At 60.7% G+C, this 9,882-nt stretch overlaps 1 protein-coding gene across 1 annotated transcript; it reads right to left on the bottom strand.

Annotated features, from left to right (window-relative positions):
• Window positions 1-3,074: 3,074 nt before the first annotated feature.
• On the bottom strand, window positions 3,075-8,498 carry SLFNL1 (schlafen like 1). Its single transcript, XM_053896774.1, has 5 exons — window positions 8,129-8,498; window positions 6,848-7,381; window positions 4,733-5,201; window positions 4,369-4,532; window positions 3,075-3,721 (listed from the first exon to the last, which is right to left on the bottom strand). Exons 2-5 carry the CDS (start codon window positions 7,232-7,234, stop codon window positions 3,599-3,601), a joined length of 1,143 nt encoding a protein of 380 aa, XP_053752749.1. The 5' UTR covers window positions 7,235-7,381; window positions 8,129-8,498; the 3' UTR covers window positions 3,075-3,598.
• Between the last annotated feature and the right edge of the window lie 1,384 nt (window positions 8,499-9,882).

Genomic DNA, 9,882 nt, shown 5'->3' with positions numbered 1-9,882 from the left:
GCCACGCTTTGTGATGTGCTTGACGTCGCGGCCGGTGGGGAACGTCTGAGTGTGGCAGCCAGACATGTCTTTGTCACCTGAACTCTCAGTACCTGGCTCTCCTCCAGTGGGGCATCCTTTGGTGGACGATCTGATGACACTTCGTTTAAAAACTGAGAGTAGCCATTTTTTTAATGTATGTTTATTTTTGAGAGAGAGAGAGAGCATGACAGAGAAGGGGCAGAGAGAGAGGAAGACACAGAATGTGAAGCAAGCTCCAGGCTCTGAGCTGTCAGCACGGAGCTCGATGGGGGGCTCGAATCTACAAACTGCAAGGTCATTCATGACCTGAGCTGAAGTCAGACATTTAACCGACTGAGCCACCCAGGCGCCTTGAGAAGCCTTTTTTTTTTCTTTTTAACATTCATTTTTGATAGAAATAGCGTGAGCGGGGGAGGGGCAGAGAGAAAGGGAGACACAAAATCCAAAGTAGGCTCCACGCTGTCAGCACAGAGCCCAACGCGGGACTTGAACCCATGAACTGAGAGATCATGACCTGAGCCGAGGTCAGATGCTTAACTGACTGAGCCATCCAGGTGCCCAGAGGAGCCTTTCTTTTTTAAAAAACAACATTTTTTAAAACATTTATATGTTGTTTATGGCGGTCCCTCCCTCACGTGTGTGGCCAGGGAGCAGCGGACCCACGACTGTTAGCCAGCAGGACTGCTTTATCCGCAGGGTGGTCTTCCTGCTACCCTGGCCGCTACCACGGCAGCGTCCTGCGAGCTGTGTCCTCCAGAGTGCAATGAGCAATACTGCATCCGTCCTTGTTAGGGACACTGGTGCCCGCCCGCCCCCTCTCTGGCTGCTGAGCTCACCCACTCAGGAGCCGGCTCCTCTCTACAGTCTGAGGCAGAGGCTCAGCCTGGATTGCCCATCAGTGGTCCACAGCCTTTCCTCCCCGACCCTCGAGAAACTGGGTTGGGGAGGCAAATGTCACCATTTAGCCCAGCCCCTCCATCGGGGAGATCCGGAGAAGTGGGCCTCCTTTTCCTTGCACGCTTCCACTCACCCATCACGGCCAAAGCCCAGAAGCTGGTGTTCCCGCCCCCGACCAGGCACGAGCAACCTCGCTGCCTTTGTCTGTCTCCGGTTCTCATGGACCAAAGTAAAATGTGTTCACTCGCAGAGGTCTTCATCCCAGTCTCAGGACTTCGAATGCGGCCGATGGGGTGAATCCTAACCGCGGTCTCCACCTGGTGGTCTCAGCAGACCGTCTAAATCATTTTCGCAATAGCCTTCCCCCAACGGAGGACTCCGACGTGCCCGCTGGTGACAGCAGCGCTCCCCACAACCGCGAGGACTCGGCCGGGGGTGGGGCGGTTTGCAAAGGCCTCACGGCGGGGCGATCTCCCGCCCCTGCATCGGAGAGCGCCTCGGCGGACGAGTCGTTGAGTGCTGCCCGCTCGGGTGACCTTCCTAGAGAAGGGACCAGGACTGGCCTTCCGGGGCTTACAAAGCCTGACCCGCCCTGCCACCCTGGCTGTGGCAGTGGGGACCATGCCGGGCTGACGCCGGGACCGGAGGATGGCTTTCCGCACCCAGTGGTGACTGACCGGTGTCCAGAGCTTCTGGGGGAGAAGTTCCTCGGGCGTCCTTCGCTTCAACCCAGGTGGTCCACGCCAGTTCTTAGTCTGCAGCAGCTCAGCGACATGACTGCGCTTGCCTTGGCAGAAACCGGCTCGTTCCCAGGGAGAGCACGTCTGAGGGTCGTGCTGCCTGGACCAGCATCCAGCACGCGCCCGGCACGTGGAAGGTGCTCAGAAATGGCTCCTCTCCTGACTTCTTGATCAGCACAACCTCTGTGCTGGTTCCCAGTGGCCTCTGGAAACGTGATTCGGGCCCCGGGTTTGGGTGACTGATGAGTGAGAGCGGTTGGGGAGTCATCAGCGCAGAGCCCGACGCGGGGCTCGAACCCACGAACCGGGAGGTCATGACCTGAGCCGAAGTCAGATGCTTAACCGACTGAGCCACCCAGGCGCCCCAAGGGAAGCGTGTTTTGCAGGCCTGCCTGTGAAATGCCGTCTGACAAGATTCCGTGGTTTTCTAGTGGCTCAGACCTAAGTCTAGGCGGCTCCTTGTTTCACCAGCAGATATTTATTTGGCAGCCACTACATGCTCACCATGTCTGAGATTCTGAACTTAACAGCCATGAACAAAACAGATCCAGACCACTGTCCCCCGGAGCATGGATTCTACTGCAGGAGAGGGGACAGCTATAAATAAAAGCTACGGAAAGTGACTGACAAGTGCACTGGGGGAAAAGGTTGGAAGCAGGAAAGGGGGAAGGGGGGTGCTGGGGAAGGAGGTATAATTTGAAGTGGGCTGGGTAGCGAATATCCTTCCCTGTCACTTGAAAGTGGAGCAGAGAGGAAATAGTCCTGCAGCTCTCCGGGGGAGGAGCATTCCGGGGGGGGGGGGGGGCGGGGAAGCAGCCAGTGCAAAGGCCCTGAAGCAAGTGTGTTCATGAAACAAGCTGGTGGGTGTAGCTGGAACACAGGAGCAAGGGGCAGGAGGGGTTGAGGTCAGATGGGCCAACTTGCGAATTGTATAGACCACTGTTTGGACTTGGCTTCTGATGAAATGGGGAGTTCTTTTGAGTTCTTTGAGCCCGAGCAGGGCATGATCAGACATTGGCTTTCTAGTCTCTGGCTCGGCTGGTGGAGATGACAGGGGAAATGGCCAGAGCAGGAATCCTCGCCAGTGGCTGGAGGGTGCTTGGGATGGAAGTCAGACTCTTCCTGTACAGGTGCTGGGGAGACAGGGCGTGGCTCTCATGACAAGTGCTCCAGCCCCCAGTCCATTTCACTGTCTTATAGATGAAGAAACTGAACAGAGGTAGCAATTTGCCCCAGGGGACCCGGTCTTTAAGGCAAAGCTGGAATGGATTGCAACCATCCAGGCCCCATAGGTCCGTGTGGGAGGAGCCCGGGGCTGGCTCAGCCTCCTGGACAGAGGTGGGCTGGGCGCGGGGCTCAGGGCTCAGCTGCATCCAGCTGGCCGGCCAGATGTCCTCGAAAGAACCATTCTTGCCCCAGGGTGCATGTAATTTATTAAAGAGCTTTGACAGTCACAAGTTCCAGCAAGCCCGGGGTGGTGGCTGCAGGGTGGCCTGTTTGCCCTACAGGCACGGTTACCGAGTGTGCCTGGCCATCTGCAGAAGGGCTTTCCCCGTATGACGCATTCCTTTCTGGCCCCGTCTCGCCACTGGAGTCGCAGACCCCGGGCTGGGCAAAGGGAGCTTCTGAGGAAGTAGGACTGTCCCTCACAGCTCAGCCCTCCGATCGCCCTGGCCAAGTTTTTACCAGTTCTTTCCGGAAGGAAGGTTCCTTGGGGATCGTGTTAAGAGCAGTTTCTCAGCTACACAGACGGGGGTCCGCTCGGGATTTAAGCCCGTGCGTGTGTGGTTGTCGAAGGAGCGAGGATGGTCGCGCTCCCGTCCACCTCTGAACAGCCCAGACGGGTTTTAAAGGGAGGACTTCGGCTCAGACAGGAAATCCTGCATCTGCCAGGGAGAGCTGGCCTGCCGGTGCCCGGCCCTGCTCGCCGACCGAGGCCCTCACAGGACGCAGCAGGTGCGGGAGCCGGGTCCTTGCTGCTTCAGCTGCTGCCGGAGCTGCTCCTTCTCCGCCGTCAGCACCTTCACCCTCTCCTGCAGCGTGCACAACTCTGCCACCCACTTCTGTGGTGTGTGTGTGGGGGGGGGGGGTCACCCCACAAGCAGAGGCCTGAGGTGGTGCCGCCTCGGGTTTGCCCCCTCCACCCAGGGTTGAACTGACGAAGGAAGGCAAGCCCCGGAGGGCCCAGGGGGGGCCTACTCAAGACCACTGGGGACCACATGGCCCTCCCTGCTTGGTGGGAGCCGGGTTCCTGGCCATGCCACCACCCCTGACAAATCAACCCTGGGGGCTGAGGGAAGCCGCTTGGCCTGAGGGGCCTGCCAGCATCCCAGCCCCCGGAGCCATCCGGGCATGTCCCTCCCTCTCTCCGCCAGCCCCTTGGTCTCCTCTGCTTTTCTGCCATCTGATGTTTCCCTCTTGAAAAGGCTTTTTCTTAGGACTCTGTCCAGCACTAACTGCCCCCCATTGTAAGGGCCTTCCCCTAAATACAGTATAGTACGGCCCCGTCTTCAGGGTCGTCTTAAAGCTTCTCAATATTCCATCCCCCCACCCGACCCCGGGTCCCCCAGCCCACGCGGTGGAACATGGGGTGTAGCAGGGTTATTTCAGTGCTCCCCCCACCCCCCGTGTACTTGCGGGTGATGGAGCACTGAGGGAAACCCGGTGGCATGGCCAGGACTGCTGGCCTGTCCCCGCCCCAGCCGCTTACCTGCTTGCACCACTCCTGGATGGCGTGGACAGACAGCGGGCCCTGGATGCTCCCGTCCCGCCGCAAGAACACCTCCCCCTGGTCAGTCTCATAGAGCTGCGGCTCGGCCTGGGCCCTGGGGGCGTGCACGCTCAGGCGGATCACCTTGGTAAGGGCGACAGCGACTCTGGTCGCTAATCCCACCTGGCTGGCTCTTCCGGGCTCCTGGGGCAGCCTGGTGGGCGTGGGGGCAGGGGGCACTTCTGGCCTCTCCTTCGGTCACTCTGCCCGGCCCCCCTCCGCCCCCACCCTCTCCCCTCGCCAGCCCTGCTCAGCAGAGCCGAATGGGGCCATCACGCGGGGGCCAGACAGACCCAGGGCTCACCTTGAGGGGGGGTGGTGGAGGCGATGGGGCTGACCACGGGGATGAAGGAGAGTGTGTAGGCATCGGGGAAGACCTGGGGCTGGAAACCCTGCAGGATGGAGTCCACCAGCAGGCGCACGCGGTCCTCGTCGCGGTGGCTGCAGGGGACGCCCCGCACCAGGCCGCTGTCCTCGACGCCCACGAACAGGCTGCCGCCCTCGCCGTTGAGGAAGGCGCACGCGTAGCGCCTCAGGTGGTGCTTGAAGGCCAGGCTCAGGTACTCGCCGCCGCCGCGCTTGAACTCCACGCTGCGCGTCTCGCTGCCCAGGAAGGCGCCCTGGAAGAGGCGCTCCTGGCCCGGGACCTCCTGGTGCACGATGGCGCTGTCGGAGCGTGCGCCGCTGGGCCGGTCCTGGGACCTCTGCGGGGCCCGTGCCGGGGGGCTGTTGGCAGGGCTGGGGCTCGGGCTCCGGCTGCTGTCGTCCTCCCGCTGGGGTGAGGGGTGAGAGTAAGGAGCCTCGGGTGACAGGACAAGAGGGACGGGACACACCTCCTTCCGCCTGGGGCCCAGCCCGCTGGGGCATCCTAATGCCCCATCCCAGGCGGAAGGGCCTAACTGCCCACCGTCCTGCAGCCAGTGCTGGAAACCTGCTAAGTCAAGGGTTTGAGCTGCCACTGCTCCTTCCTGCTGGGCTATGGTATGCATGGTGAGGACAAGGAGTTCTCCTTCTCAGGTCGGGAGCCAGAACCCCCGAGGCCAATCTCTTCCCACTTAGGTTGTAGACTGGCCTCTGAGGCTCGGGGCCAAGATCATTCCAACAGATAACCCCCTTCTTGTCTCCCTGAAATGCCTGCCTATCGCTTTCTGGACCACTGATCAGTCCTGAATCTCAACCCTCCTCTGGCCCTCCTGAGACCCCTTCCGTGGTTTCTGTTTTGTTCTCGGGCTCTGTGCATGAGCAGACTCATGGCCACCGGCCTCTTCTGGGCCTCATCACGGCCTCCGTACCTCCCATCCACCCTCCTTGCTGACCCTGGACGCAAGAAGATTCTCACTCCTCCCTTACTGGGTTCTCTGCCGCTGTCCCTGGCTCCTTGCTGCCTCCCAGTCTCCAGCAGGGGCTTCCGGGGCTGGGAGTGCCGTGCGGGCTGGGGCATGGTGGTGAGGGGCACATCCCTACCAGCCCTGCAGTTCCCAAAGGAAACAGTTTCTCAGAAACACGAGAAACTGCCACACAAACATGAAGTCAGGCTCACAGGTCTTGAAATGTCAGTCTCAGAGCTGTTCAGTTCTGCAACCATTTGAACACCACGGAATTTTCATCCCGAAAGGAAAACCAAGATCACCTGTCTCACAGAGTGTCCTGCCACAGCTGCAGTGAGTTGACTGCGCCCTCCCATCCCCCATAAAGGCCCACCTTCCCTCCCTCCCCCTGCTTCGGTCTCGAAGCCCTTCCTGGCCCCTGCCCTCTGGCCCAGCTTTCTTCCTTAGCTCCCCAGCAGCCTTCAACCTGAGCTCCAGCGGCACCAAAAGGCTTGCCCTTCTGCAAATGCAACATCCCCCATCACCGTGTCCCCTGCCTAGAACGACCTTGCGCTCCCCGAGTCCCAGCTTAGACTTCAGCCCTTCTGTGAACCTGTCCCCACAGCTCTGTGTCCTCTCACGGCTCCAGGCTGCCGAAGCGCTGTAACTGGCTCTGTCTGGCTCTGCTCAAAGATGAGGGCTCTTTAAGGCAGGGCCGAGCCTTTGCTTTCTGCTGTGCTGCCTGGCCTGGAGCGGGCACTGATGTTGGCCAGCCAAGTGGATGAGGTGGGCCAAGGAGAAAACCCTGAAGGCCCGGGCTGGCCCAGACCCAGAGGATGGAATACAGAAGGGCCCAGGGAGCAGTCCCCACACTTTGGCCCTTCTCCAAACGCTTCCAGGCTGGAGGCAAACTGTGAAGGTCAGGGAGCCTCCCAGGATTCAGCAGGCAGTGCCAGCCTCAGGCTATGCTCATTTGAGTAGCAGCCAGCAGGTTTGCAGATCTGCCCCTGGCTCCTCAAAGACGCACCTCCACCCCTGCCCAGGCTTCTCCCCGCCCCCGGGTGAGGCTCTGGGACTTGCAGGCTTGGTGGCTCCAGAAGCGCCCCCTTTACCTCTCTGCCGCGCGGGGGCCCTCGGCCGTCACCCAACACCAGCTCCTTCCCGCGGGCCACCAGCTCCTTGAGGATCTGGTGCTCCTCCACGGCCATCTGCAGGCGCCAGGGGAGGGAGGCCAGGCTGTCCCTGTGGGTGGTCACCTGCACCAGTGCGTAGGCCTTCCGTGGTCGCCTCACCACCTCGATGTGCTCCCGTGCCACCGGCAGCCCCAGCCGTTCCAGGGCGTCTCGCAGCAGGCAGGTGAGCACAGGCACTGAGAACTGGGGGTTCAGGTGGCCCACGTAGAGAATGTGCGTGCTGGGCGTCACCTGCAGGCCTGAGTCCTCAGGCAGGGACTCTTCCCCGGGGACCTCTTGCAGGGGCGGCGTGCCCGAGAGCTCCATGAGGGGCTCCTGCACCTGCGTTTGCGGTGATCTCTTCCTGGGGGGGGCGGTCCCTGGAGAGGTCTCCCTCAGAAGGGCTTCTGGGATTCCTTACTGCTGGCTGTTCTTCCCAGGGCCTCCCAGGGGACTCAGGGGGTGCAGAGGCTCCTGGGAGGTTCACAGATTGGCAGGGGCTGGGCAGAGCCAGAGGGAGGGAGGGAGGGCAGAGGGCCAGCCAGAAGGGGCCTGCCACGCACCCAAGCCCAAGGCCTAGGACAGGAAAGAAGGGAGTCAGCCAGGGCTGAGGCAGACAGCAGAGCATGGGGGCCTGCCCCTCCATTCTACAGGAGGGAAGACCGAGGGGATATGCCCAAAGAGGGGCCGAGGGGACCAGAACTCAGGTCTTTGAGGGCCCCACCACAACCCTTCGTGGGCCCCAGACGTCCTGTCTTTCCTCTCCAGTCCACAGGCTGGAGGCCTCCCAGGGTTTCCTGCCCCCCAGGGGTCCCTGCTGCCTCCAGGCCCCAGGGAAACCTTTTCAAGGGGACTCTGGAGAGGAAGCTTTAACCCGGGCCTTGGAGGACCAGCAGCAGCCACACCGAAGCTTCTTGCCCCGTCTGAGCCTGGTGTGAGCCCAGCAGAGGCTCTGAAACAGGGCTGGGCCAGAGGGTTTTTAGAGCAGGGGACACTGATGAAAGCTTTGGCCCCTCCCCAGAAAAACGGCCTTCCAGTTTGAGGAGGCTCACGGCCCTTCTTAAGAACTCCCGGTCTAAGACCGAATCCTCTGATTTGGGTCCCGAGAGCAGAAGTGAGGAGGGGCAGAGCTGGCGCCCTTAAGGACGCCCGCTCCCGCAGGGCCAGGGGCCTCATGCCCGAGCTGTGCACAGACAGAACCCATAGGAGCCCTTCACTCACCCCCACACACCCGGCCTCCGTTCTGGGCGGCAGCTACCACCCGCCTGCATCTTTTCAGATTGGATCCTTGAGACAGTCAGGCCTGGCGACCAGCACGGCTGGGGTGGGGGCATTCAGGGCAAACAGGAACAGGAAGAAAAGGGAGGCCTATGACCCTCATGTCCTGAGGGTTCCTGGTGGAGCGTGGGGGGTGCCCGCCCTCAGCTCCCACAGACTCCTGACCCCTGGCCAGCAGCTCCCTGGTTTTGGGGGGGGGATCTTGGGGGCTCCGCGGCGGGCAGGGAGAACAGGGGCTGCAGGAAGTGGGCGGGGCCTGCACAGCCACCTCTGTGATCTCACAGGAGTCAACAATGACTTCCTGGCCGGCCTCAGGCCCCTGGGTTGGGAAGTTCCCGACCCCCAAGGTAGTGAACACACACTATGGCTGGGCTGTGTGGCTCCGTCTGGGCAGCTCCCAGAGTCCAGGGGCTGAGAACGTACTTCCTCCTTCTGTAATGTCTCTCCTGTCCCTGCCCCAAACCGTGACCGCGCAGGTCCTCCGGTGCCACGAGTCCCCATCTTCCCCTTCGTGACCAATCCCAGGCTCTGCTGAGCACTGATGACCCAGCTACTCCCAAGACGGATCTGAGCACACACCGCTGGGCCCAGGGCTGCCCTGGACCCCAGGCCCCCTGCTCCACGCCAGAGACGGAGGTTGCTGTCCGGCCGGAGCCCTGAAAAATAGGTCAAGATTTGCCACTTCTTTTCAAGGACAGGGTTGTCACCTACTGTTTGACAGGGGCCAAGACATGGGTGATACACAGCCTTTATTAAAAGCAGAAATCTGTTCTGGGGCGGGGGTTTTGGTAAATGCTTTCATTATGCAGATGTAGGTAGCTCATTCCCACGCGGCTTCTGGAAGTCCTGAGTTGGAGGGGTGGTGAGTGTGGAGGCAGATGCTCCAGACTGGGGAGGCTGGGGGCAGCGGGGTGCTTCCCTTCTCTGAGCAGCCGTTCTGGAGATGCTAATGGAGTTTTGTTTCCCTTGGGGACGCTGAGGCAGAGGCTTGGCTGGGGAAGCCCAGAGAGGAGACCGAGGCGGTCAGGCGCAGCGTGAGGCTGGAAGAGCCTGGCAGGTGCCCTCCCCGTGCCCCCCCGGCATGACGGCTGGGAGCTCCCCATGCCCCCCCTCCTCTCTTTCAGGCCTGTCGAGACTCTGCCAACACGAGCTGCTCTCACGGCAACCACGCAGCAGGGGCTGTAGCTGCCGAAGAAGAAGGCTACGTGGGGAGAGGCGCCCTGACAGACGGAACATGTGAACATGTGAACCAGAGGACGTGACTCACTTCTCCAGGGGCCTTGCTATCAGGCAGCCTTTTGCGTGAGGTTTTCCACGCTGATCTGCGTGCCCAAGCTCTCCCCACTCTTACTGGGGGTCTCTTTAAACACCTGCATTACTAATTTCCCTGGGATCTTTAACCACCTTACGTGAAATGAACATCCGTTCCATTTCCTTTTGGGGGGGGGGCGGTAAAAACTGTCATTGTAAGCACTGAATACATTTACAAAGTGATGTCTTAAATACTGAAATGTGCTGCAATATCACTGGGTTACAGCATCAGGCTTTCTAACAGTACTGATGGCACTTTGCAGGTGGCCCGGCCGGTGGCAGACACAGGCCCGGTGTTAGGGATAAGCAGCCTCTTGTAGTCCCCTCACTGGATGTCTGTGGCCTTATTGACAAACCCTACTTTGCACTAGAGGGAAAAAACTCTT

Source organism: Panthera pardus, unplaced genomic scaffold (assembly GCF_024362965.1).
Source record: "Panthera pardus isolate Hobbes unplaced genomic scaffold, ASM2436296v1 HiC_scaffold_11, whole genome shotgun sequence".
Classification (NCBI taxonomy): Eukaryota; Metazoa; Chordata; class Mammalia; order Carnivora; family Felidae; genus Panthera; species Panthera pardus.
Note: the sequence above shows the minus strand (reverse complement) of the source record. Positions and strands in the feature narration are given on the sequence as shown.

Excerpts from the sequence above, each read along its gene's own strand:
- SLFNL1 (XM_053896774.1), bottom strand. The coding sequence starts at position 7,234 with ATGGAGCTCTCGGGCACGCCGCCCCTGCAAGAGGTCCCCGGGGAAGAG. Across the intron at positions 5,202-6,847 it reads GGCCCCCGCGCGGCAGAGAG|CGGGAGGACGACAGCAGCCG; the intron begins GTAAAGGGGGCG and ends CCCTCACCCCAG. Across the intron at positions 3,722-4,368 it reads TCCAGGAGTGGTGCAAGCAG|AAGTGGGTGGCAGAGTTGTG; the intron begins GTAAGCGGCTGG and ends CACACACCACAG.